Source organism: Ahaetulla prasina, chromosome 4 (assembly GCF_028640845.1).
Source record: "Ahaetulla prasina isolate Xishuangbanna chromosome 4, ASM2864084v1, whole genome shotgun sequence".
Lineage (NCBI taxonomy): Eukaryota > Metazoa > Chordata > Lepidosauria > Squamata > Colubridae > Ahaetulla > Ahaetulla prasina.
The window spans coordinates 28,421,049-28,446,775 of NC_080542.1; the positions used below are offsets into that span (position 1 = coordinate 28,421,049).

Here is a 25,727-nt window from a genome sequence, read left to right on the forward strand (position 1 = left end):
GCTTTAGGAAATGGCGGCCGACCTTCGTGTTGCCTGAGAGGCATCTCGGGACGAGTAGTCTTTATTCTCATCTTCTGCTAGTAGGGAGGAGTTAACGAGCCGTTTACGAACTCCACTTCCCATAAGCCAACGGGCGGAGAGGGTGCCAGACGAGAGCGAATTGGAGGGGACGAGGGGCGGTTCCAGGCTATCTCCTGCCCTCCCTCTCCCTTCCCCTCACTCTCAGCCTTCGCCGCGGCGGCTGCTGCTGCGTCGGGTGAGGGAGCGCGAGCGAGTGGCGCAGGCAAAAGCCAGAGGAGGGGTCGGGGGACGCGGAGAAGCAGCAGCTTGGAGGCCGGGGTGGCGCGGGAGGCCTGGGGAGGTGTGCGGGGTGTGGGGGGGTGGCTAGACGGTGCCACGGGCTCGGTGTGTATGTCTCTACGTGTACATGGGGTGGCCTTTACACGGGTGCTGAGGTAAGAGGCAAGCGAGTCTGCCCTTCATGTGTTGGGAAGGCAGGGAAGACCTCGAAGCGCAGGGGTAAAGGTGAATCGCGGGGCCTCGGCAGGCCTTGAGGGAGGAGGCCTAATGAGCTGGGATGCTTTATACGGAGGAAGATCGGGCCTGAGGTGGCAAAGAATTCGAATAGGGTGCTGACTAGGCCTTACAAGTCGGTAGGTTGGGGATTTTTCGAAGGGAAGGTAAGAAGTAAACCTCACAGCAGATGGCAGCACCTACCAAGCCTTGGGTGATTAAAAAAACAAAACAAAAACAGTTTTTGGGGCCTGATTATTAATATATATAGATGGGGGACCACCGTGCAATTCCCAGACTGTTAGATTAGTTTAAGGATATTTTTTTTAAAAAAACACCGATCAAGCTGTTTCGGTTATAATGTTGCTAGAGTAAAAGATATGGAAGTATGTGTGTAATTATCAGTTTATATTGCTTTGCGGGGCAGAACTGCATTTGAGAGCTTGCTTTTACTCAGTTCTTCAAAACGTAGTTGGAACCTGTAAAGGAAGACAGGATAGTGCAGTATAAACCATTTTTACTAGTAAAGGATAAGGATCTAATAGAAATAAATAACAGTAAGTTTTCATGTTAATATACATAGGATTGCCTCCTTTATTGGGAAGGAGATTTTGAACGGGAACCATAAACCATATATACATATACATACATACATACATACATACATACATATATATATATATATATAGTATAAAAAAAGTTTTTTTTTTTAAAAAAATTTGTGCTTGGACACAGGATATATATTAAGATAAAACAAATCTGAATGCAGATGTTGAAATCTTGAGAATTGCCCGCAAAAATTGTGGGATGAATAATTTGACTACAGTTTTTGGTTGGGGGAACAATAATGAGTAGTTGGGGTTACAGTTGTGTAGATCATATGAAATTATTTAATAAAAAGGGTTTCTTTAGAAAGCATGTATAATTAAATTCGCCACTGTTAGCATTAAAATGTAGGATCTGATGGTGAGGTATAAATTATGAGTAGGGAGAAAATAGGCATTTTTCAGGAAGAATAAGAGGGAGTGATAAAATGGATAAGGAATGGATTTGAGAATATGGAACTTTTAACAAAAAGGAAAAGTAATCAGTTCATAAAAAAAGACTGCAGTCTTTCTTGATTGCAGATTGTGGTGGATATAACCATATGGTGATGTGAAAAAAGTTTCCCTTTGCTTTTTCTTCTGCTCTTCTATACTGTCTTTAAGTATCAGGCACCAGAGGTGCTAGTCTGTGAGAGCCATGTACAATGGGATAGGACTCCCCACTCCCCGGGGCAGTGGCACCAACGGTTACGTGCAACGGAACCTCTCGGCAGTGCGTCACAAGAAGGATCGGACTGACTACAAGTCAGAAGAGGAGCTGAGGAAACTGGAGTCATCTTTGGTTAAAAAACCCAACCAGGACATCCTGGATCACGAGCGCAAAAGGAAGGTTGAATTGAAATGCTTAGAACTGGCTGAGCTCATGGAAGAGCAAGGGTGAGTTGTTACAGGATGGTCAAGGCTAAGACATTTTCAAAACATGGTGATTGAGAAGAGCAGTGAGAATAATAATGGTCAATGGCAGGAGCAAATAAACCAACACTGTTATTAGAATATACAGATTTGGGAATGATATTTTTTTATTTATTTATTATATTTGTATACCACCCTTCTCCTGAAGGACTCAGGGCGGTTCACAGCCAGTAAAAACACAATGCATACAATACAAATTAAAAACTATATAAAAAACTGATTCAATAACGGCCTAAAAATTTAAATACAATTTAAAAACCCTATATAAAACCCTAATTAAAACCCTGAAATTAAAACTATGTTCAAGCTAGTCCCGCACGTCGAAGCAACAGCATCTTCAGCTCGCGGCAGAAGGTCCGGAGGTCGGGGAGTTGACGAAGCCCCGGAGGCAGCTCATTCCAGAGGGCGGGAGCCCCCACAGAGAAGGCCCTCCCCTGGAGGTGACATTGTTTGGCTGACGGTATCTGGAGCAGGCCCTCTCTGTGAGAGCGCACTGGTCGGTGTGAGGCTACTGGTGGCAGTAGGCGGTCCCGTAGATACCCCGGTCCTAAGCCATGGAGTGCTTTAAAGGTGATAACAAGCACCTTGAATTGGACCCAGAAGATCACTGGGAGCCAGTGCAGACTGCGCAGGAGAGGTGTCACACGGGAGCCGCGAGGTGCTCCCTCTATCACCCGCGCAGCTGCATTCTGGACCAGTTGAAGCCTCCGGGTCCCCCTCAAGGGGAGCCCCATGTAGAGAGCGTTGCAGTAGTCCAGGCGGGATGTAACAAGGGCATGGGTGACTGTGCATAAGGAAGCCCGATCCAGAAAGGGCACAACTGGCGTATCAGGCAAACCTGATAAAAAGCCCCCCTGGCGACGGCCATCATATGTTCTAAAGACAGCCGTGCATCCAGGAGGATGCCCAGATTGCGAGCCCTTTCCGTGGGGGCCAATGACTTGCCCCCAACGGTCAGCGATGGAATTAGCTGACTCTACCGGGCCGCTGACATCCACAACCACTTGGTCTTGGTGGGATTGAGTCTGAGTCTGTTTCTCCCCATCCAGATCTGTACGGCCTCCAGGCACTGGGACATCACTTCAACAGCCTCATTGGGGTGGTTAGGGGTGGAGATATACAGCTGAGTATCGTCAGCGTATAGATGACAACTCACCCCAAAACCACAGATGATCTCAACCAGCGGCTTCATGTAGATGTTGAACAGAAGAGGCGAGAGAACCGACCCTTGTGGCACCCCACATAAGAGGTGCCTCGGGGCCGATCTCTGCCCTCCTGTCAACACCGTCTGCGACTGGTCGGAGAGGTAGGAGGAGAACCACCGATGAACGGTGCCTCCCACTCCAAGTCCCCCGAGCCGGTGCAGCAGGATACCATGGTCGATGGTATCAAAAGCCGCTGAGAGATCTAGTAGGACCAGGACAGAGGAACAACCTCTGTCCCGAGCCCTCCAGAGATCATCAACCAACGCGACCAAGGCTGTTTCCGTGCTGTAACCAGGCCGGAAACCGGACTGGAACGGATCTAGATAGACGGTTTCATCCAGATACTGGGGCAACTGTCGTGCAACCACACTCTCAACAACCTTTGCCACAAAACGAAGGTTGGAGATAGGACGATAATTTCCTAAAAATAGCTGGATCCAGGGAAGGCTTGAGGAGGGGCCACATCACCGCCTCTTTCAAGGCGGTAGGGAAGACATCATCAAAAAAGCATTCACAATTCCCTGGAGCCAGCCTCGTGTCACCTCCCGGGTGGCCAGTACCAGCCAGGAGGGACATAGGTCCAGTAAACATGTGGTCGCATCAGTCCCCCCAGTATCCTGTCCACGTCCTCAGGAGCCACAGAATCAAACTTGTCCCAGATAGTAACCCCAAGACCTGCCTCTCCCACCCCGCCTGGATCTACCCAATCAATGTCCAACCCTTCCCAGATCTGAGCGATTTTATCAAACAGATACTGTCCAAACTCCTCAGCTCGACCCTGTAAGGGATCCTCCGCTCCCTGATGAAGGAGCGAGCGGGTCACCCTAAACAGGGCGGCTGGGCGGTTATCTGCTGATGCAACGAGAGTGGAAAAATATTCCCGTTTTGCCACCCTCATTGCCACTAGATAGGTCCGAATGTAAGACCTAACTAGTGTCCGGTCAGATTCGGAGCGGCTGGACCTCCAGATGCTCCAGATATGATCAGTTCGCTTTGCATTCAGAATTTCCCCTTTCCGGTCTTTGGCACTCAGTTTTATCATTTATTTGTTTGGAATTATCAACAGAACAAGTATTTTAAATATAATATCTACATATTGGGTAAAGGAATACAATATTGTGATATTTTATTTTTTTTATGTTCAGTTTTCATTTTGAGCAGTGGAATTTGTTCAGAAAACATTTCTTTAATTATCAAATTTAAAGATAACATTTTTATATACTTAGTAGAAGTTTGGTTATTACAAGTCTTTTAAAATTGGATAATCAGATTTGGGATATATTAGAAATGAAAATGGTTGAAAATAATACAATGCCTAATATTGTAAAGCATTTTTGAATATTATATAGAGACTTGTAGTAATATGCAATAATAATACATAGAATAGCCCAGTAAGGTAGGCTATTATTGGCCACATTTTTCAGAGATTAATGGCAGAAGGTTTAGGAGACTAAATGATTTGGGAAGATGTTCTAAAAGAGTCCTAGTAGAAGCAGAATTTGAACTAAAACTTTTGATTTACATTTTGGTTTTAATATTCTATACTAAGTAAGTTATGTACTTTCTGTAAGGTGAATTCTTGGCTCTTTTATAATTTATGCATTTTAGAAATATTTTCATACCTCATTTATGTGATTTAGCTTTTAAATGGAAAGTCTCTTCCACTATTCTGATGCAATAGGTATGGAGAAGGGGAGATTCAGGAGAAAGTGGCCACCTTTCGGATGATGCTTCTAGAAAAAGATGTGGCAGTTGTCAAAGAGGGGGAACAGCAGCAGAAGTCTAGGTAAGTAAGGCATTTGTGGATTTTGTGTTGTTTTGTCATGACAGCTACTTTTCATCTTAAGAGAAACTGTTGTTCCAAAAAATATGCCATGTTTCAATCTGAATATTAATAGAATCCTTGTATTGTGATATATTTATTTTCTTCTCCAGTATTACAGAGACCCATCAGCTGGCTGAGGCCAATGAAAAGAAGAATGAGAGGCTGCGAGCTGCTTTTGGGATCAGTGATAGTTATGTAGATGGCAGCTCTTTTGATCCCAACCGCAGGGCCAAGGAGGCAGCAACAGCTGCAGTGGCTAAACAACAACAGGAGCAGCAGAAGCAGTATAGGTATGAGGAATCCCTACTGAAAGAAAATAAGCAAGAAGAGCTGACAAGGTAGCTCTGGTTATGTCTACTACAGTAAAACAACAACAACAGTGAGCTTTTCAGTTGTATTAAGAGACTTTAAAAAGAAAAATTCAAATAAAGTACCTGAAATGTAGGGAATATTAAACAAACATTGCACATTGGCAGCCATAAGATTATATCTTAATGGAACCCCTATAATTTATTAGATAGTTCATGATTGATTTCCATTCTTAATTAGAATTTGTGTATAATTGACTTTATTTCTTGTAACTGAGAGAGATTTTATTTTTTTGTAAGAAAAAATACTGAAAGATAGGATTCATAATTAGCTGCTGCTTATATAGAATGTTGTGACTTGAATTCTGGAATTTTATTATTTGGACTTTGTCTCCTCAGTCTTATCAAAGACTCCAGCAGTTCCAGGTCACCATCTCCAAAACAAAAGAAGAAGAAAAAGAAGAAGGGCAGAGAGAGGTGGGTGGGTGAGCCCAAGACACTTGAATTCTTTTTTCCAGAGTCATTAGATTCAGCCAGGGAGGGGAGGAATTTAGATTGAGAAGTAAGAAAAGAAACTTTTGTATTTTAAACTTTCTCAGAAAATGTATCTTGCCCTTTTGGCTTTTCAAGGTCTGAGAGCAGATCACCTTCTCGAAGAGAAAGGAAAAAAAGCTCAAAGAAAAAGAAACACAGGTAAGGGGATTGTAGGGAGGTAAAAATAACTGGCTTCTAGTGTGAGGATTGGATTTTAGGGACATCATGATTTAATCATGTTGATGATTTACTAAGTCTTTTCTAGTGCTATTTTCAAAAGAAATTTTTTTTTGCATTTTAGGAAAGCTTCAGTCTTTTTTTTTCTGGTCTAAAGTGATTGTATAAAAATTAGGGACATGCTATCTGATAGGCTTGTATTTCTCACTCTATATGCTGCATTTACTTTTCCAGAAATCTGCTTAAAACCATTTTCGATGGGATTCATGGGCAGAATTCACATTTGTAATCCAGCATCAATTTTGAACATCAGCCTTGCCTTCCTAAAGTTACTGGGCATGACATCAGTTTTCTGGTAACTTGGGAATAAAGTCTAATATTGGAACAGGAAATCTGGTGCTTTTTTAATGACCTGAACACAAATTCTATAATTCGTGTTCATTAGATACACTGGCTGCAACTGATGGAAATTATAATTAAAAACATCTGCAACACCAGATTTCCAACTCCTACTCTGTTCTTTTTTTTATTCTAGATCAGAATCAAAGAAAAGGAAGCATCGGTGAGTCTTAATAACCATTAGCCATTTTTACAATGTTTGGATGTAGAAGGTAGTGGTTCTTTCTGTTTACATATTCTCAGAATCACCTAAGCTATGATGAATTAAGTTCAATAATTTGAATCTAATAGGGCTCCACAGGTCTGATTTCCAAAGGTGCCTTAGAACAGGAGTCACCAAGCTTTCGGACCTCAGGGCCCACTAAATTCATAGTTTTAAGTCCTGCGGACCACTAATATGCATCCAGCACATCGCTGCAGTGATGGGATGGGGTCCTTCAGGCGCCTAGCTTGGCCACCTGTTTCTGCAACCTTAAACACTCAAGAGCCATTTGACCTGTTTCCCACAGAAATCAAAACACCAGGAATCACAAAACCTGGGTAGGCATGGCCAACTCAACTCCCACCCAGGTACACAACACTCCCCCACCCACCCCAGTCATGCCTACCCAGGTTTTGTGGTTCCCAATTTTTTCTTTTCTGTGGGAAACAGATATCTCTCTTTGTCTCTTATCTTTCTCTTCTCATTTCTGTCTCTCTCTCATTCTGATTCTCTGGCACTCTCTTGGTCTCGCGGGTGCTTCTTTGACCTTGTTAGTGCTGGACGCAGCTCTGTTGCTCGGGAGACGCACGACCTGCTTGCCGCCTTGAGACACTTGCCCGACCTGGCTCGCTTGATGTTCCGCATCGTAATGGGCTCCAGGAAGAGGAGGAGGGGATGCCATCTCCCCCATTGTGAAGCGTGCTACATTTAACTGTGCTGTACAAGGTGCTGCAAGAGGCGCCAACAGCATGGGGGTGCCCACAGTACTGGAAGAAAGAAACGGCTGAGCTGTGCCAGTGTCTCAGGGCGAAGAGGAAGTCATTTATCTCCCCGAGCGATCGAGGTGCGCGTAGCACCAAAAGAGACCAGAATAAGCGCCTGCGAGACCCAGCAAGAGATGAAGTGTTCTCAGATACACTTCGCTCCCGCTCTGGAACATTGTGCGAGTCTCCATCTGTCACCATCACTCTTACCTTCTCAGGCTAGGCGAGGAATGACTGGAAGGGGAGGGCGAGTGGCAGGCCCAACTACTGGTGGGTTCAGCCGACAGGAAGCCACAGCAAGGGGATGAAAGAGTTGTTGGTTGGTGATACCCATTGCTTAGGAACCACTTGTGGTTCTGTGCCACTGCTCCCCCTTGCTGCAACAGCACCTATACCTCATTCTGGCTGGCAAGGGCTGCACTACTCCTTGCACATTGCACCAGCTGCAAGGTGCACATACCACCCTCTATGGCAGAGATTTCTAGCCCCACCACGAGCTGCCTGGCCAGCCCCATATTCCAGAGCTCTAGTCATAGGACTGGCCCATTGGTCATCTTGGAGCAGCTCCTCCACCTGGGTGCACTGCAGACCGCCAAAATTTTCTCGTGGACTACCTGTGGTTCGCGGACCATAAGTTGGTGACCTCTGCTTTAGAATGTGTGAGAGTTGCAAATGTAGTACTTGTTTTCAGCATCTTAAAGTAGTGGTGTCTTTTCGTGGGATCCTAATCCTAAGAAAAGAGACTGCTTTTAAGATTTTGTAGGCAGCAGATGTGTGATCCCATGTATTATACAGTGTTTTCGGAAGCTGTGTATTTACATCTAAACTTTACATTTGTTTCCTGACTGAATTTGGAGTTGGTATGTTAGGGATAGTTATTGGATATTGCTAGAATAGATGTCCTGAAAGACTATGAAAGGGACACAGGGAGAAACAGTAACTGCATATGTCACTATTCAAGAATGATTCAAAACAAACTTTTTCCCCCAGATCTCCAAGTCCCAAAAGCAAACACAAATCTAAGGAAAAGAAACGGAAGAGGTAAAAACCACCTATTCTACCTCTGCTGTGCAACTAAAATTGATTTTTTTTGCATGCAACTGATTCTCATTAACTCTCAGGTCCACCAGTGAGTCTGCATCGCAGAAAGACCGTCGGGATCGCTCTTCCTCCCCAGATGGCTCTTCCTCATCAGATGCTTCCCATAGCAGGTACAGCTTGGCAAATCAACCTCTGTGTCTTGTAAGTAGCTATTAAACTTGGGCAGACTCTTGTGGATTAACTTTCTAATCATTATTTATTTACAGACCAGGCAGCCCCATTGTTCAAAAAAGGAGTTTCCTTAGACGGCAGAGCAAGTCTCCGTCAAGTTCACGAAAACAAGACACCGAAGTGGTTTCTAAGAATTTGGGAGAAAAAGAGCGTACATCTTCTGCTGAGCCTGCCCGGCGAGGCAGGAGCACAAGTCCTCGAGAAAGCAGAGAAAAGCGGGAGGTAAAGAATAATACATGCATTGGGAAAGTGAGAAACATTTACACAAAGTCACTTGGAACAAAATGACTTAGGAATGCTGATTGGTTCATTAAAATTGGTGAGGAGAAATGGTGGATTCTAAGTTGTTCTTCTAATATATTAAAGCAGTGTCTTCCTCAAACTTAAAATCTAATTATAGTTTGTCAAACAGTGTGTCCAACATTCTGTGACGTGTGGACTTCAACCTTTAGAATTTTTCATTGAATATGCTATTGTTAAGCATATTTGAAGTTGAAGTCTGCACAAAATCACCCAGGTTGGGAAATGCTGTTGTAAAATAACAGCTAATTAATGAGTTGCTTAGAATCAAATTAGAACCCTAGTGATCTTTTCACTTTCAGAATGCTAGGGAACTGGCTGCTGAGCCTTTTTGCTTTTCCAAAGGATAGTTCTAGTTACTCTTTTTTATATTCCTGTTTAGAAATTATCCAAGCATTCTCCAGTATGTGAGACCCTTCAGCGTTCTCCAAGTCATTCATCTCCTGCCAAAGAGAAAGAAAGAGACAAGGATAGAAAATCTGCTCGGCATGGGGGTCGAAAATCCACCCCCTCACTTGAGCATGATCCAAAGGGCATGCATCGTTCTCCTGTGCTGAATGATCACTCTCGAGAAAAGCTTCACCCTTCTAAAGAGAAGAGGTCTCCTTCGTGTTCCTCTCCATCTGTTAAGAAGCAGTCAGAAGATCGTAATGGGACTCTTCCACCATCCAAGGCTAAGATTTCTCCTGATAGCAAGGAGGAGCTTACAGCTTCCTCATCTGCTTTTAAGGCTGTTGAGACCAAGTTGAAGAAGATGCCTCGTGAGGACTCTACACCTCAGCGCTCACCTTCTCCTTCAGAGAGTGGTAGTTGCTCCTCTTCTTCCTCCTCTTCTCCTTCCCCACCAACTAAGCCTGCTCCAGTTTCTCGAAACTGTTCTCCAGAGGTCCCTCCCAAAAGACAAGACAAAGAGAAAGCCTCTACCCAGCGAGAGAAATCTAGCTCATCCCCTGAAATCTCTCATTCTGGGCAAAAGCAGTCTTCTAAGACATCTCGCCGTGAACCATCCAGCACCCCACCGGCTAAAGGCTCCAAAGCAAGAGCCAGTTGGAGGGACAAATCTCTCTCTCAAACACCCACTATACGTAGAGGTAGATCGCGGTCCCGGACCCCTCCTAAGAGAGCTAGATCACGCACACGTACCCCACCAAGAAGGGGCAGGTCTCGTTCTCAGAGACGTGCTCGATCCCGTTCACGTACTCCTTTGCGAAGGGGACATTCTCGAACTCCCCAGTGGCGAGGCTGTTCAAGAACACCTCAGCGATGGGGTAGATCACGTTCTCGTACGCCTCCCAGATGGGGTCGATCACGTACACCTCAGAGGCGTGGCTGGTCTCGTTCTAGAACTCCTCAAAGGCATGGATGGTCTAGAAGCAGAAATAGTGGAAGATGGGGCAGGTCACGAACACCACCAAGAAGAGGGAGGTCACGTTCAAGAACACCAAGAAGAGGCAGGTCTAGATCAAGAACTCCACCCAGGCGAGCAAGGTCCCGCTCCAGAACACAACCAAGAAGAGGCAGATCTAGAACTAGGACACCTCCCAGGAGAGGAAGATCAAGTTCGTCTCCAAGAAGAGAGAAATCCTTGATTTCAGCCAGACGAAGCAGATCTGTGTCATCTCCAGATCGGAAAGTTTCCAGAATTTCTTCTAGGAGAAGTCGATCTGATTCATCTACAAGAATGAGGGAAAGATCTAGAAAAGTGCTAAGACGTAGTCTTTCTGGTTCCTCTCCTGAATCAAGAATGTTAAGAGCATCTCCCAGACGTAGTCGGTCTGGATCACTTCCAAAAGCTAAAAAGAAGACTCGGTTGTCTCCAAGAAGGAGTCGTTCAGGTTCTTCTCCAAGGTCAAGGAAGAAAAGATCAAGAACACCTCCAAGGTGCAGTCATTCTAGTTCTCCAAGAATAAAAAAGAAATCAAGATTAAGTATCAGACGAAGTAGATCTGGTTCTTCTCCAACACCAAAAAAGAAATCTAGATCACCTACTAGGTGTACCCTATCCAGGTCACCTCCAGCCCTCAAAAACAAAACCAGAATGTCCCCTCAGAGCAGTTGTGGTTCATCTCCAAGGCTTACAAGAAAGTCTGATGTTTCTTCAGCAGCTGAAGAAAAAGCTAAAAGCACTTCAAAAAGAAGTCGATCTGGTTCCTCTCCAGCACTGCGAAACAAATCAAAGTCTCCTTCAAGACATAGTATATCTGGGTCTTCTCCAGAACCAGAGATGAGATTACCAAGAAGGCGAAACAGATCTGAGTCTTCTCCAGAAATGAAAACAAAGCCAAGGGCAGGATCATCCCCAATGCTGAAACAGGAAATGCGATCATCTCCAAGGCAAAGTCGGTCTAGTTCCAGTCAATCATCAGCGAAAGAAAACTCCTTATCGCCAGTAAGGCGAGCAGTTTCTCCAGAATCTGCATCTCCACTGCAGCAAAGCAGAGCTGGAAAGTCTGTAGGAACAAAAGAAAAACCTAGATCACCACACCGAAGGCAGAGCACGTCTAGATCACCTCCAGCTTTGAGAGAGACATCTCTTTCTCCTCTAAGATCAGTTGCATCTGGATCTTTATTGGAAATTAAGAAGAAATCTTGTTCACCACTCAATAAATGCAAAAATGATTCCTTGGAGTTAAAGAAGACTAGGTTATCTCCAAGGCAAAGCACATCTGGCTCTTCTCCAGTGACCAAAGAACAGTCAAGATCACCTACCAGGACCAAGTCAAGATACTCTCCTGAGATGACAAAACCTTCATCTTCGAAGCAAGTCAGATGTGGACTGTCCCCTCAGGCAGCACAAGAGAAATCTCCCTCCAGGAGAAGTGAATCCAGACCATCTCCTGAACTAAATGGCAAATCTAAAACTCCTCCAAAGCAAAATAAATTCCAAGAAGTGAAAACAAAATCTGTAACTTCTCCAGGGCACAGCAAATCCAGTTCCATTGCAATAGTGGAAAGTGCTTCATTTCCATGCCAAAAGAGTAAATCGGGTTCTGGAAAAGAAAAATTGCAATCTTCCTCAAGACAAATGCCATCTGAGTCATCACCAGTACTTAAAAAAACAGATATTCCCGCAAGGAGAAGTAGATCTGGATCTTCCTCTTCCTCTTCTTCCTCCTCCTCTTCTTCCTCTTCTTCTTCCTCCTCCTCCTCCTCCTCTTCATCAACATCTCCAGAAGATGATAAATCTCAGTCACCTCCCAGACTTAGTCGCTCTGCGGGATTGTCAATCAACAAGAATAAATCAGTTTCATCCCCAATGCAAGGCAAAGTATATTCTTCTCCAGAACCAGAGAACAGCACATTTGCAACTGTTACAAAGCACAATAGACCTGGATCTTCTCCGGAAATAAGAGAAACTTCTAAACCTGCAGTGATGGGGCCCAGATCACCTTTAGAGAAGAAAGGTGCATTTAAAGAGGCATCTCGAAGAAGTAGATCAGATTCTGGAACTAAAGAGAAGCCAAAAATACACTCTAGTGAGAGCAGTTCCGATTCTTCCCCAGAATGGAAAGAGAAATCTGAGAGCAGATCTGTGTCACCGCTTAGATCAAGAATAAAATCAAAAACACCTCCAAGACGCAGAACGTCAAGGTCACCACCTAAATCTAGACCAAAATCCAGAACTCCTCCAAAGCGTGGAAGGTCTGGATCTCCACCAAGACCTACGTTGAAGTCCAGAACACCTCCAAGACGACGTAGGTCTGGCTCGTCTCCTAGACCCAGAATAAAATCTAGAACACCTCCCAGACGACGTAGATCTGGGTCATCCCCAAGGTCCCAAATAAAATCCAGAACACCACTCCGACATCACTGCAGAGCTGGATCATCTCCAAGACCTAGAAGGAAATCTAGAACCCCTCCACGACAACGTAGATCTGGATCACGGGCAAGAGAAAAATCTAGAACACCAGTTACAAGAAGACGGAGATCTGTATCACCAGTGAGTCCTAGACGCAAATCTCGAACACCTCCAAGACGTGGATGGTCCAGATCGCTCTCCAGAGAGAAATCAAGCATCAGCACACATCCACATCGGTCTGAGTCATCATCCTATGGTGACAGACCCAGAACTTCTTTGCGACAAGAAAGATCTGGCTCTCCCTCCTGGAGGAGTTGCTCCCGTTCACTCTCCAGGCGACGAGATAAATCTCGGGGTTCGTTGCGGAGGGAACGGTCAATTTCCCCTCCAGCTAGAAGCTGCTCAAGATCCTCTTCTCATCAGGAGAAATCTAAACTACCACACAGAGGTCATTCCCAATCGCCAGTACAGATGTTGCCATTGTCCCCAGAGAGGACTGCTACAAGTCGGAATGCATCCCGTTCACCTCCCAGATTAGATGCATCACGTGTAACAGCATCATATAAAGGCGCTGGGTCCAGAATATCCCCTGATTGTCAGTCATCTCCTGTGAGGAAGCATTCCAGATCAGGCTCCCAGGAAGCCTGCATATCTCCAGGAAGAAAGTCTCGCTCTCCTCCTGTTCTAGAAAGATATCCCAAATCTGACCTCCAAGAGAAGCCAACAAGCTCTTCTCTTTGGCATACCAAAAACAACATTGCCATTCCTTGCGCTTTAACTCCACCTTGTGAGGAATCTCCTAAATTGCGAAAGGCCCTCTCTCCTGATCCATCTATGCTACATGACTTGCCTCCAGGATCAAAGAATGGTGATTCCATAGCCATCCGAAACAGCCCAGGAGAAAGGAATCAGAGCATGCACCAAGCTATAATTAAAGATGATACAGGAGTTGGTACATCTTTGTCAGGGAGAAGCAGCTCTCATGCAGGCTCCCTCTCTCCTGTAAAAGCTAAATTGTCATCCCGCTCCTCCTCCTCCTCTGCTTCCTCCTCCTCTTCCTCTGCTTCTTCAAGCCCCTTACCAGCATTGATTTCTGTCCTAGTGCCATCCCCCAAAGAAGAGGAGATTGTATCTGAAGGAAAAGTAGCAGACAGGTCTGAGGTGCACTTACCTACCCTTGAGGCTGAGTCGCAGTTGACTTCTGTCACTATGGAGGATGACACCAGAAGTAGCTGTCCCACAGTCCTACAACTTGATCTTCCCTCTCCTCCACCCTCTGCCCCTTCAAAGGCAAAGAGAAGTTCCTCTGCTTCGTCTACCAGTTCATCATCATCCTCGTCTTCCTCCTCCTCCTCATCTTCTTCAACTTCTGATTCTGAGTCCAGCTCATCGGAGTCCAGTCCCCATGATCAGGCAACAAAGGAGCTTGAGGTTGAGATTGAACTGAAACAGTAAGAACATTTCTTCTTAGTAATCCTTTTTTCCCATGTCTTTTAAACTGTCTGCAATCACTGCCTGGTAATACCCAACATCCAGTTTATTCTTTGTCAGTTAGAATATATATGCACATTCACTCATTTTATTCATGTCCTTGTCTTTTATCCCTTCTAATCCCAGTCTCCGGAATGACATCTCTGCCATAAAAAGATATTGCGCAGACTCATAGTCCATAAGCATTGTCTCAGATATTCTGCGCAAATATATAAAATAGATACAGGCATGTACAACAACCAATAATGTTTTTGTTTCTAGTATTGCTAGATTTAAAATATGAAATTTTGATTGAACTCTTGCGTCAATTGAATTCTAATCTAGTCTCCTATATAAGCAAATACAAAAAGGCCAATGAGCTCTATTTTTATGCTTTGCTGTGATACGGTGGAAACAAGCTCTCTTTCTCTGTAGGGAAATCAAATGAGCTCAAGGAATAACAAAGTCGTTCTTGATTCTAAGACAATTTCTAGTGATAGATGATTTCAGAGAATAGAAGCCAGATGAGGGAAGGATCTCTGTTGCAACATGGCTATTCTGGTGTGAGGGATGGCCACTTGATCCTGGCTCAATAGTCAGGTCAACTGCATGGGCACTGGCAAGTTTCGGATGTGCCCATGTACGGAGTGGTCACTGTGTATACCTTTCAGCATCTATTTTCCTCGGTTCTCATATTAATACTGCCAATTGAAATGTAAGTTTTCCATCATCCCTTCATATGTTTGGTTTTTTCTTCAATCTTTATAGCTGCCCAAATTAACCAAGTGACTGTTGTTGTATGTAGTGTGTTGTTGTTGGTTGCAAAGTCGTGTCCGACCCATCCGGCCCAATGGACAACGTTCCCCCATGCCTTCCTATCCTCTGCCATCCTCTGAAGTCCATTTAAGCTCACACCTACTGCTACAGTGAGTCCATCCAGCCACCTCATTCTCTGTTGTCCATTCTTCTTTTGCCCTCAATCTTTCCCAGCATTAGGCTCTTCTCCAGTGTAGACCTGATACTGTAGACCCTTCAGAAATGCTTCATTGGTCATGCTTTTGAAAGATTTTGAAAGATTGTAATGATGGCCTTGTCCACCAGAGGTCGTGTTTGCTGATGTTACTGGGTACGACTAATAGATACTGTACTGTATTCCTATGGAATCTAATTTTGCTCTGTATTATCTGTATCAGGTTTTGTAGAATTGTGCTGCATCAGAGTATGCCTGCAAAAAAATGGGTGATCATCTTTTTGCAAAATATGTATTTAACAATTTAAATGCAGTCTTAACTTATGTAACTTTTATAATCCTGCTTTGAAGATAGTAGTGTGGAGAACTAGGGTGTTGGTTTTTGTTTTTTTTTAAGATTTGGAATGGCAGAGCAAGGAAATGACTAGAATTAATGGGATAGCAAGAGACAGCTTGATAGAACCTGTAATTAAAACATTGTTCCATTTTGAATCCTTGGCTGTTTGGGAAGCTGTTTAGTCATGATTACTTTTTGTTTGCAAGAGAAACCTAAATCTTCAACTCAAGATGTTTGTATTCTGGATCTGTTAATGCAAATGACTCATCTCTGCTTCCTATGAAATGAGTCTACATGAAGTAGCAGTAGCCTTTGTCAGTGGAAAACTGCTGCTGAGTTCCTAGCATGATAGATTCTTTTAATTAAAAAAAGGAAAGTAGTGTGTTGCAAAATATTACCAGTTTTGATTTTACTTTATTTCCAGTAATGTTTCTATGCTTCTCATAAACCTCAGGAACATATCTGGAAGGAAGCTGCAATGTGGGGCTTGGTTTGATGTACCTATATATTTAAGGAAAAAAAAAATAAGATGAAAGGTTAGTGTGGTAAGAAGTAACAATGTTAGTTTTCTTTGTGGCATTTTTGGACTGCTTATTGCAACCAAGGACTGTCATTTTGTGACGCATAAGGTCCCTATTATGATTATTTTTTAACGAATAAAATGCTTAATATACTGGTAAGAAAAAATTTAAAAAGACTCAAATCAGTTGTTTCCCTAGACTTTTCCCATAAACAACATGAGCTGGAGTTTTTGTGTCCGTTCAGAAATGTGAGTTTCTTCAGTTAACCTGGCTGGACCTTCTTTCCTTTTTTGCAACAATCCAGTCTTTAATTGTATCCTCTTCCCTTTACTTTTCTCATAAAGGCCACCAAGCCCAGTGCTGAAAGAGACTAAAAGTGATGAGCAACCTCTAGAAATGGGCAAACGTAAGTGCCGTTCTCAAAGCTCAAGCAGTACAAGCAGCAGCTCTTCCTCTTCTTCGTCCTCCTCTTCTTCAGCCTCTTCCTCTTCCTCCTCTTCCTCCTCTTCGTCATCTTCGTCCTCCTCCACGCCACTGCCTAAAACAGGACTCCAGTCAGTGATGAAGGGCCCCCTGAAGAAGAAACCATCTCCAGAGAAGAGAAAGTAAGTATTCTGCTAATGAACAGATATACTTTGTACCTGAGAATCAGTGTTCTATTCCTTATTGACAATTTTGTTGAAGTGTGGAGTGAACTAGGTCTTCCCTTCTTTGGCTTGGCACCCTAACAGGATACTTTGTCCTGTTTGCTGAATGTTTAGAATGGCTTCTGGCATCACATGCTTAGTGCAAATGTCATGAGATCTTGGGGAAATAGTCCAAGAAGCTTGCCAGATGTTAAAAGAGCTGTGGAAGATTTGTGGCACTAGCTTTTTTGGGCAGAAGTGTATCAGTTACAATAGGACTGCCCATGGTAGGCTATACCTTAGCAAATATCTTTTAAAATATTGCAAAATATTACTTTAAAAATATTTGCTAAGAACATTGCAGCTTGTAACTGATGGTATTTTCATTAAAGTATCTTGTTTTGCCATGTTCTTCTATGGACACAGAGGGCAAATTCTGGATACTGTATTTTTCTTTTAGAGTAGTGTTTCTCATATTTGCAATATTTTTATTAAGTTTTTTTTCTTAATATAAAATACAAATAAAGACAATGGGGAAAAAAGTGGGGGAAGATGGATAAAATGAGGAAAGGAAAGGAAGAAATAAAAAGTAGTGATTTCCAGCTTTTTTCGTCGCAGTGAGATACATAATACAGTTATAATATCAACTTTTTACTATTTCTATAGTAATGATCTACTTAATTGTCAAAACCTAAAATGAAAAAAAAAAAAAATTTTGAGTATAAAGTCAAAAAAAAAGGTTTCCAGGTCGACAAACATTATTTCCCCCAATTAATGCAATTAAATTTTCTATCTCTGCCAATCCTTCATCTTTTCAATCCATTCCTCCAGTTAATGTCTCTTTCCATTTTTGACCATTTTTTAAAATCAGTCTCTTTCTATTGCTAGGTCACGCAGCCCTAGAAAACCAATTGATTCATTGAGAGATTCCCGCTCCCTGAGCTACTCCCCAGCAGAATGGCATCAGATTTCCCCTCCTGTCCAACCACCCTCTGCTCCAAGGGATCGACGTAGGTAAGTCTCTTCAGTAAGTCTTACTTCCCTTTGCTGAGAAATTGTTTAGGGATTATTTCCAGAATGCATTTAACATTGAATCCAAGTCAATTTCATACCGATTCTCTATCCAGAGACAGATCTAGAGATAGGTCCCTGCAGAGAAACAGACGAAGCATAAGCAGGTCTCCAGGACGAAAACGGCGACGCAAATCTCCCAGTCCCCGAGCTTCTCGTCGCAGAACTTCAAGGTAATGAGCATGACTTGATAGTTTTAGAAATGCCTAACAATTGCTAAAGGTCATAATAAATGCAGTGATTTGACTGACTTGACTGCATTTACTATAGTTTTATTATTTCTGACACAGTGTGTTCCTACTCATTTCCTGAAGGTATAGTGAAATTGTGCTAGCGTCTTTAATCCTAAAATCTCCAACCTGAAGTCTGAATTCTTTTAGTTTACAACTAGGTGTAAGTTAAATGGCTTGCTTCAAAGAAATTGCCAGAGCACCAATATCCTCTTTATTTCCATGAGTATTATTTGTTTAGTGGGCCTGTCTGAAAAAGACAAGCTAATGATGGATGGAATGTCCTTGGCTAGACTGGAGGTCAAATAGGATTATCTTTGCTAATTTCTCTTCTGGTAAATGGCTATATCCACTATGTTTCTTATCAACTTGTTCTCTGAAATTTAAATTCACTTGCCAACTGAAAGCAGCTGGGGACTCTGTTAATCTCAAACTGTGCTGTTCCGCTCTCACACAAACAACTCTGGTTTAGTGGGTTTATTTATTTATGTATTTTTATTTGAATTTATATTCCGCCCTTCTCCAAAGATTCAGGGCGGCTTACACTGTGTTAAGCAATAGTCTTCATCCATTTGTATATTATATACAAAGTCAACTTTTATTGCCCCCAACAATCTGGGTCCTCATTTTACCTACCTTATAAAGGATGGAAGGCTGAGTCAACCTTGGGCCTGGTGGGACTTGAACTTACAATAATTGCAAGCAGCTGTGTTAATAACAGACAGACTTAGTCTGCTGAGCCACTAGAGGCCCTTTTATGAATATTTTCCCCACAACTGCCTTCACCAAAAACCCAGAACTGTTCCAATTAAATCCAGCCACAAACAGACCAGTGCTAATCTACAGAGCAATGGCCAACGAGTCCACAAGGCATTTGGAAGATTCCCAATCAGAATAAATCCACCAGACAAAATTAAATCCACAATACAAGAGGGTTCATGAAGCAATTAAAAAGTCCCGAGTTCAAAAGGCACGATCCAAGTCAAGGCATCAATCCAAAGCGAGGCAAGAATCATGGCAAGCAGAAAATACATAGCTAGGAAATGAACATGTTGTTCCTAGCATTGCTTATATCTGTCTGTTGCGCTAAATTTCTGGTGCAGCCTATCAAGAAGGGTAAGGCTTTCTCCTTGTCAGTAATCTGGCTGACCTTTTCTGCTCCTGCCTTTTCTCTGCCCTGCATGTTCTTGGATGAGATGCAGAAGGCAGTTCCTCTTCCCCATCACTGACTGGCAGCAGCTGCATTTTTCTCTACCTGAAGCCTCAGGGCTTCCTGACACAGCTGTACTTGAGCCAAATCCCTCTTAGGAGGCTGCTTGAAGCCATTTACCAACTGCCGGACGTGCCTGGAAGTGGTTCATCTCCCTTTCAGCTTGATATCTGGAGAAGCATTTGGAGGAGTCATCACACAGAGTAGAGTCCTTAAGCTGAACACATCCCATTTTGTTGTGTCTTGCCCGCTCTCACAGCAGCCGGGGCCTTCTTATCTGCTCCCGAACACGGAGGAATGTATGCCTCCCGGCCCCAGTCCTGGCTCCATGCCCAGACAAGCTGAAGAGGAGGGGGCACCTCCCGGTCCCAGCCCTGGCTCCATGCCCAGGCAAACGGAGCAGCTAGACCCCTCCCCCTCCTCCACAGCATGTGAGCCTGAGGAAAGTTTATTTCCAACAGCTGCTGATTGGAGTGACCCTTGCATCAGAAGACTGGATAGGCGGAGGCAACAGAAGGAAGGGAGGGGCAGGCCCTAATGAGTGCTGAGTCATGGAGCCACACCCCATGGCCTATATAAAGGATCTGCTTTCTGGCAATCTCTGAGTCAGGCAAAGTCGAACTTATCTTGCTGAAGTCACTTTCTGGTCTCCTGCTTGCTCTGAGGACTTTGCTAGGACTTTGGGCAGAGCTGCAGAGGCAAGCCTGATTCGGATTTCCCTGACCCGGCCGTCAGCGGAGGAGTGGGACACGACACATTTTCAGAAAATGCTCTGCTTCGTTTTCTGATTGATTTGGTGAGATCCAGAGAGCTATAGATGAAGCATTTATTCCTTTGTTCTCTTGAAACTTATCAGAGCTGATTTCTTAAATTCTATAAGACTTGACTGCTCATCTTTACTTAAACTACTTATGCTGTATTGTTTAGCCTAAAAAGCTCCCATAATAAAACTCCCTTGCAGTTGTAATCTAAAAATATACATAGAGAGAAAAAGGGACGAGAAACAAAAATGAGAAGGTGACAATTTATACATAGTATTTTATAGTTCCTAGAATAGTCTGGTATGATAAAAATGAATTATTTATTTTATTAGATTTTTATACCGCCCTTCTCCCGAAGGACTCAGGGCGGTGTACAGCCAGAATAAAATACAGAATATATACAATTAAAAGAATTTAAAATAAAACTATTACAAACGGCTGATAATTAAAAAGATTTAAAATTTAAAATATTAATAAAACCCCAATTTAAAATCAACTATTTATGCCAGTCCTGCTTGAATGAATAAATATGTTTTTAGCTCACGACGAAAGGTCCGAAGATCAGGCACTTGACGTAAGCCAGGGGGGAGTTCGTTCCAGAGCGTCGGTGCTCCCACAGAGAAGGCCCTATTCCTGGGGGCCGCCAGCCGACATTGCTTGGCGGACGGCACCCTGAGAAGGCCCTCTCTGTGAGAGCGTACGGGTCGATGGGAGGCATAAGGTAACAGCAGGCGGTCTCGTAAGTACCCGGGTCCTAAGCCATGGAGCGCTTTAAAGGTGGTAACCAGGATCTTGAAGCGCACCCGAAAGACTACAGGAAGCCAGTGCAGACTACAGAGCAGCGGTGTTTTGTGGGAATTATTCGGAGGACTTCAATGATGCTTTCTTTATCTTTACGGAAAAGAACAAATAAATAAAAATAAATAAAATAAATAAATAATAATAAATAAATAAAAATAAATAAAACAAATAAATAAAAAAGAACAAATAAAAAGAACAAATAACTCCTCAACTTACAACAATTTGTTTACTGACCGAAGTTACAACAGCACTGAAAAAAGTGACTTATGCCATTTTTTGCATTGTAGCATCCCTATGGTTATGTGATTTACATTTGGATGCTTGACAACTGGTTTATATTTATGACAATTGCAGTGTCACAGGGTCATGTGGTCCCCTTTTGCAATCTTCTGATAAGCAAAGACAATGGGGAGGCTGGATTCACTGAACAGCCATGTGACTAACTTAACTGCAGTGATTCACTTAACAAATGTGGCAAGAAAAGTGTAAAATGGGACAAATTCACTTAACAAGTTTCTCATTTAGCAAGATAAATTTTCGGCTCAATTGTGGTTGTAAGTCAAAGTTTGCTTGTATTCCTGCTGTTTCAAAGGGTAGTTGATTCTAAGGCCCTTTGTAAAGAGAGTATCCAAAGCCCAGCAATTACTGGCAGTAAAGGGTGAAGGTGGAAATTTCTGGTGTTCCTTGCCACTTTGGTAATATTGGTTCTTTTTCTTCAACTTGGAGGAGTAAAGGAGAAGACTTGCCTTTTACATACTGTTAGGGGAATTTGCTATAACTTATCTCTAAGCAGAAATGGCTTCTCTATGTTCTGTATGTGTGGATTTTAAGTACATGGAAGTCATTATGTTAATCTGTTTTCATCCTTAGTATGTGGGAAATACATTGTGCTCTTAAAATTGTTCCAGTGGCATTATACATTTCAATATATACACTTTTCCCCTCTTTGAATTTGCTTTTTTCTCCTCAGTCGTGATTTTGTATCAGTTGTATTTCAGTGGTCATGTTTCCTTAATACAACGTACTTTAAATTATTTGTAGGTAGTTATACTGATCACCTCTAGGCTAAGAGGTTAGTTGACAAGGGGTTGCCAACTTGTTTTGCATTGCCTAATTTTTCCCCCTTCCTTTTCTCCCCAAGGTCTCCATAAGCCTTTTGGAGAGCAGAAAGACCTTGCCCTCGCAACCACAGACTGCGCCACCCCCAGCCTCCAGTGCTGTTCCAGGTGGGAGCCCCCCACCTCCTGATGTCCACTGGAAACCAGTGTGTTTGCATGAGGGGGGGAGTGGAGGTCTCTTCATTTGCCATCACCTTTATATTCTCATTAGTTTTTTCTTTTATTGTCCCTGTCTTTATTGCCCGCCATTTGTCGGCAGCTACATTCCCCTTGTCCCTGGACATTTCTGCTCAACACCCACCAGGATTTGCAGCCTCTATGCTCCTCTTCCTCTTCTTCCAACAGTTGGTGATGTTCATTTGATTTTTTTCCCCTCTCCAGTGAGCATTTTTTCCCCTGTGCGTTTTGCAGCTAAAATCTTTACTTCTGTGTTTTGAGAGAGCTTTCTTCTTTTTGTTTATTTAGACATAAAAGGTTTTTAAACAAACCACACAAATGGGTGGGTGGGAAGTAGAGGGATATGTGATCTAATCTGTTCGATTTAGTGTTTCTCAGACACCGCCCCCCCTGGAAATGGTGGAGGATTGTAATAAAAAGTTAGAGTGCATGTTACCAACCCAGAATCAGATGGAAGGCAGTGCTATTTAGTAGCTCCTTATTTTGTTCCCCACTGTTTCTATCAAGCTTTTCTGAAGAAAAGCAGGCAGCTTCTTTCAGTAGTCTGCAACAGTGGAGTCTATTCTTGGTGGTGGCAAAATTGAGGGTTAAACTATTCCTGCTCCTCCCTCCCCAGAACAAAATACATTTAATATGCAGTGCTCTTTTTCCTTTTTATTCCTCTCTCAAAGGAGACTCTTTCATATTGATCAGCTGAGCCAGGTCATGAGGGTTAAGTTTGGAACTGGAACAGGGGCATTCAGGCATTTTAGGGGGAAGGTGATTGAAATTTTGCTGAGAAGAAGCTGAGAAACCCTAAATCAGGGAGGGTGGGAACAGAAGTTTCTTCATATTTCTTAAAAGCATTTAATTTTTTTTGATATGTACAGCAAGGAGATTTTTTCTGTCAAATAAACTTATGAAATGCAAAATCTGTTGTCGAGTCAGAATTTTCTCTAAGCCTGGTCAAAGGAGATCTTTAATTAAATATGTAGGCTTTTCAACATTACTTTTTCTTCTATTCAGTGCTTTTGGTTTGTTTCAATAATGAACGAATGACTAGAATAAAAGTACTTAAGTCCCATCTATTTAGAACACATGCATGCACATATTTCTCTATTCAATCTGCTGAAGATTGTTAACTAACACAAAATAAAGGTAAAGATTTCCCGTCTAGTTGTGTCCAACTCCTGGGGGCAGTGCTCATCTCTGTTCCTTAGCCAAGGAGGGAATGTTTCCCGAAGACATTTACATGGTCATGTGCCCACCATGACTATATGCCAAAGCACACGGAACACTGTTAACTTCCCAACCAAGTACCTATTTATCTACCCACATTTGTATGCTTTTGAACTGCTAGGTGGGCAGAAGCTGCGACAAGTAATGAGCGCTCACCCTATCACGTGTCACTCAGGTCTTGAACCTGGGCTGTTAACCCTAACCTGACAAGCTCATCGTCATTAATTGTTGAGCCACTATGGTTAAACTAAACCCAAAAGTACCTTAGTAACACAAAAACTCTTAAACCTAAACTTTTTGACTTCATTTTGTTTGGGCAGAGTTAATAATGTCCAAACCACTTCTCTTTCAAATAGAAAAAAGCTTTCAAGCAGATTGCAATATATCTTATTTGTACCTATGATATGTGATTAGATATGCATAGAGAAATTTATTTTTCTTTTTAAAAAATCACTGATCTTTACCCCAGGAGAGCAAATTCAGATTTGAAGAAACATGGCTGAACAAAACAAGATTCTCGCTTCCATCCAAGAATGAAGGGAATAAAGGAATGGCTATAATGCCTCTAGCTCCCCCACTTTAAACACAACTTCCTGCCAGTTGTGTTTATCTTTCTCGCAACTGTCTGTTAGTTTTTGGTTACTTGTCTACATAAGGCTCTGTGTTAAAGCCATCCTGATTTGCCTTTTGCCCATTTCAGTCCCCAAACTGAAATATGAGTAAATATTTTAGGATTTTTCTGTGAGTTAGTGTTCTGGATGGGGAAGAGAGGACGAAACCTAGGTATTAATTGATCTTACCCATCATGTCTATTAATATATGTTAAAGCCTACTTTTGCCAATATTGTTTGTTTTTGCTCTTGCTTAACAAAGGAAGATGCATCCCATGTCAGAATAGTATACAGATGGTGAACCTCCTTTTTTTATTCTCTTCCCCTCATGTCAAATCACAAACTGATAATGAAACTCTTGGCATGGAATTTCACATTTTATTGTTTGGTATGCCCGAGCCTAAAGTCATCTTAGATTCATGGAGCTAATTGTGTAATTACTAAGGAAAACTTATACCACAACGTAATAAAAATTGCATATTTTGACTGATCGTTGTCATTCCATGCTCCACCTTTTTCTCTGTGCCATCTCTTTTATGTTGCTAGTCTTATATATGTGCTAGGTGTTAGTGGAATTCAAAAGGCTGTTTCTCAGCATGAAAAATAAATCATCCTGAAATGTGAAATTATATGACCCCAATAAATAAAACAGTTCCCTGTCTGGCATGAGCAATTACTAGCTATGCAACTTTAGAAAACAGATATAAATAATGTGTTAATATATTTAGGCAAATGTTATTTTATTGGATGAATGCAATAAATTAATTGCATTTTTATAAATGTTTCCTGTTCAGTAAAGTTATTGAAACACATGGACCCATTTTGAATAGCCTGGAATTGATCATCTTTTTGTCCTTTAGGGTAGCATGGACAATAAATGGCAACAGGTGTGATGTGGCATTAAATATGGAAAGGGCACAAGCTCAATTTGGAGAGCTTCAGAGTCAGCATTGGTAGGGTTGTCCTATCACAGCTAAACCCACCCTTTTTTTGGGTGGGTGTTAAAGTAAGAATAGGAATTAGAGTTTGCTGTGGAACAAATGGCATTTGTACTCTTAACCCTGTAAAAAGCATTAAGTTTACTTATGGCTGATTTAGGCCTGATTTAAGAACTTTAAAGCAAACCACTCTTGATTCTCATTTGTAAACTGAAGAGGAAAAGCTGATTTAGAAAGCATTTTTTATGTGTAAGTGTAGTGGTTAAGGATAGCAATCTAAACAGGAACCACTTAAAGCTTCTTGTTCCATTTGCAACCCTTTATTTTAAATAAAAAAAGTTACATCACTAAAATGTAAACATTTTGTAGCTATATTTTGGTGGAGGTGGGGACCATATACAGCCCATGGACTGCCTATGTCTGCTGTTCCTTTTTCCTCCTGGCCACCTTGGCATGCATAGATGGGGGATTTTAAGCCTCTTTCTAAATGCTGAGGTCATGTACCTTCTATCCTGGTAAGAAACTCATTTTTGATTTTAGGGAATACGATGATATCTCATGTTCTGAGAGCTCCCGAGAATCCAGTCTCTTGTGTGCCTTTCCTTACCATAGTTGTAACAGTTCTTTGAAATACACAATATGATGACAAATAGTAATTAAGACATCACAACCAGCTTGGTAGTCCTGGAAAAGTTCTTGAATCTTCAAAGATACATATCTGGAAGTGATGCCTGCACAGGAATTTCAGGTAAACTGAACTCCACTTTAATCTACCCATGTGGCATTTAGACTTTAAAACAGATAAAGGTTGGGATGTATAAAAATAAATCAGGGCTGTAAATGTGGTAAAATG

The 25,727-nt window shown here is 42.4% G+C and overlaps 1 protein-coding gene across 3 annotated transcripts; it reads left to right on the top strand.

Annotated features, from left to right (window-relative positions):
- Window positions 1–111: 111 nt before the first annotated feature.
- On the top strand, window positions 112–23,229 carry SRRM2 (serine/arginine repetitive matrix 2). 3 transcript variants are annotated; one of them, XM_058180045.1, is made up of 15 exons: window positions 112–256; window positions 1,722–1,994; window positions 4,917–5,021; window positions 5,171–5,350; window positions 5,768–5,845; window positions 5,999–6,061; window positions 6,615–6,641; window positions 8,435–8,485; window positions 8,566–8,655; window positions 8,752–8,938; window positions 9,399–14,266; window positions 16,458–16,718; window positions 17,628–17,753; window positions 17,867–17,983; window positions 21,954–23,229. In XM_058180045.1, exons 2-15 carry the CDS (start codon window positions 1,756–1,758, stop codon window positions 21,961–21,963), a joined length of 6,402 nt encoding a protein of 2,133 aa, XP_058036028.1. In that variant the 5' UTR covers window positions 112–256; window positions 1,722–1,755; the 3' UTR covers window positions 21,964–23,229. The 3 variants fall into 3 exon arrangements, with proteins under 3 accessions (XP_058036028.1, XP_058036031.1, XP_058036029.1); XM_058180046.1 differs by lacking the exon at window positions 112–256 and adding an exon at window positions 319–455; XM_058180048.1 differs by lacking the exon at window positions 5,999–6,061.
- Window positions 23,230–25,727: the final 2,498 nt, after the last annotated feature.